The following is a 2,613-nucleotide window of genomic DNA, read 5'->3' as shown; positions in this document are numbered from 1 at the left end:
TTCAGCTGGTTGTTGTGCGCTCAGGTGATAAATGTTCAGCTGGTTGTTGTGCGCTCAGGTGGTAAATGTTCAGCTGGTTGTCGTGCGCTCAGGTGGTGAATGTTCAGCTGGTTGTCGTGCGCTCAGGTGATGAATGTTCAGCTGGTTGTTGTGCGCTCAGGTGGGAAATGTTCAGCTGGTTGTCGAACGCTCAGGTGGTAAATGTTCAGCTGGTTGTTGTGCGCTCAGGTGATAAATGTTCAGCTGGTTGTCGTACGCTCAGGTGATAAATGTTCAGCTGGTTGTCGTGCGCTCAGGTGGTGAATGTTCAGCTGGTTGTCGTGCACTCAGGTGATAATGTTCAGCTGGTTGTCGTGCACTCAGGTGGTGAATGTTCAGCTGGTTGTCGTGCACTCAGGTGATAATGTTCAGCTGGTTGTCATGCGCTCAGGTGGTGAATGTTCAGCTGGTTGTTGTGCGCTCAGGTGGTAAATGTTCAGCTGGTTGTTGTGCGCTCAGGTGATAAATGTTCAGCTGGTTGTTGTGCGCTCAGGTGGTGAATGTTCAGCTGGTTGTCGTGCGCTCAGGTGGTGAATGTTCAGCTGGTTGTTGTGCGCTCAGGTGGTAAATGTTCAGCTGGTTGTCGTGCGCTCAGGTGGTGAATGTTCAGCTGGTTGTCGTACGCTCAGGTGGTAAATGTTCAGCTGGTTGTCGTGCGCTCAGGTGGGAAATGTTCAGCTGGTTGTCGTGCGCTGGACTTGTTTATGTTGTGGAGACGAAACACTTAAAACTGTAGATTTACCGTCTTGAGAAGCATCAAACTCATACAGCTGATGCTCCTCCTCTAACATCAACATGTAAAAATTATATAATAATTAGAAAAGCTTCATTTTCATTCAGCCTTTATTTCTCCACGTTCGTCTCATTCGTCTTCGGTGTTTTGTGTTTGGATAAATATGGAAATGAGGCCAAAACGTTTTCTAATGAGCGTTGGAGCTTTTATTATTCTGTGATGTTGCTGTGATTGTGACGCTGACGGTTCTGGATGACTCGAGTCTCCTGCCACCTTCGGCTTGTTTTTTACATCCGGACCTCCTTCGGCTGGTGGTTGGAGCGGGCAGGGGTGCACGACGCCGCGCGGGCTGCTGCTGTGAACACGTCATGGACACCTGGCACCGCCTGACACTCGCTGCTTCACTTTATCTGACGCCCTCAGCAGCAGAAGACAGGTTCTGTGTGGCTCGAGCTGACGGCACACGAGGACGAGCGGTTCTTCTTGTTTAGACGAAACACCTGAAGAAAGTCTGCAGGCTGAGAGAAGAAACGAACCTACGTCTGATGTCCAGCCATGTTTTAGCCGAGTTCAGTTCAGAGCATGCCATAAAGAGGAGTTTGGGTTTTTATGTGTCATATTCATCGTTTCTGATGTTTGCTCCAACTTGTTTTATTAAACTGGTTCAGAAGGGTTTTTGTATTTTTTGTTCCCAGTGAGGATTTTCCCCCCTCCAGATTAAATTATTCCTGATTACTGTAAAAACTAATCCCCTCCAGGTGAAATCTGAGAGTGTTCAGGGTCGAGGTGATGCTGATGACAGCGTGCGGCCATGTTTGTCTCTGCAGTACGTGGAGGCCATCAGCAACAAGCAGAGCGAGCTGGACAACTACATCGCTGACGGCTACAAGAACGCTCTGTCCGAAGAGAGGAGGAGGTACTGCTTCCTGGTGGACCGCCAGTGTGCCGTGGCCAAGAGCAGCAACGCCTACTACAGCAAGGTGAGGTCACTTCCTGTCAGCCAAGACGGCACGACGGCCATTTTCCTTCATCGCTATTGAAATCAACTTTAAAATGTAAAGATGTTCGTGACTGTCCGTGACTTTGTGATGAGAAAAACAGAAACTTTCTATGTCCAAGATGATGATGAGGTGCTCAGAAACAAGACACATCGACAACAAGCTGGTTCTTCATATTAATTTCATTATAAAATGATTTATTATTATTATAAATTATGCTGAAACTGAATTCAAAGCAGCTGATCTTTACAGAAGATTATTCCTGAACATTGAGCTGCTGCAGCTCAGAGTTTAAATGTGTCTGAGCTGCGTCGCTCGTTTGGACAAGAAGCTCCTCAACGTTCTGCTGCCGGTTTGAGGACCACGACGGATCAGTCACCAAACGTTTTCCCTCCAGAGGTGATGGTTACGTCTTCCAGCAGAGCTTCTGCTGATCTGCACATCTTTTCATGGACGTAGACCTCTAAACGTTTAAATAATCCAACTGTTGGTTAGATACTGATGTGTACATGAACTAAAGGATGAACTAACATCCTAACATGAACTAAATGATGAACTAACATTCTAACTAACATGAACTAAAGGATGAACTAACATCCTAACATGAACTAAATGATGAACTAACATCCTAACTAACATGAACTAAAGGATGAACGAACATCCTAACTAACTAACATGAACTAAATGATGAACTAACATCCTAACTAACTAACATGAACTAAAGGATGAACTAACATCCTGACTAGAATGAACTAAAGGATGAACTAACATCCTATCTAACATGAACTAAATGATGAACTAACATCCTAACATGAACTAAATGATGAACTAACATCCTAACTA

The 2,613-nt window shown here is 45.4% G+C and overlaps 1 protein-coding gene across 1 annotated transcript in view; it reads left to right on the top strand.

The window, feature by feature from the left end:
- Nucleotides 1–2,613, top strand: part of baiap2b (BAR/IMD domain containing adaptor protein 2b) — a 52,667-nt gene that overhangs the window by 36,637 nt on the left and 13,417 nt on the right. Inside the window, exon 8 of the mRNA XM_037691293.1 lies at nt 1,600–1,752. Coding sequence (XP_037547221.1) covers nt 1,600–1,752 — 153 coding nt within the window. The remainder of the gene's footprint in view (nt 1–1,599; nt 1,753–2,613) is intronic.

This window comes from Nematolebias whitei, chromosome 17, assembly GCF_014905685.2.
Source record: "Nematolebias whitei isolate Nwh7 chromosome 17, NemWhi1, whole genome shotgun sequence".
NCBI classification, from domain to species: Eukaryota; Metazoa; Chordata; class Actinopteri; order Cyprinodontiformes; family Rivulidae; genus Nematolebias; species Nematolebias whitei.
This window is presented reverse-complemented; position numbering and strand designations above follow the sequence as displayed.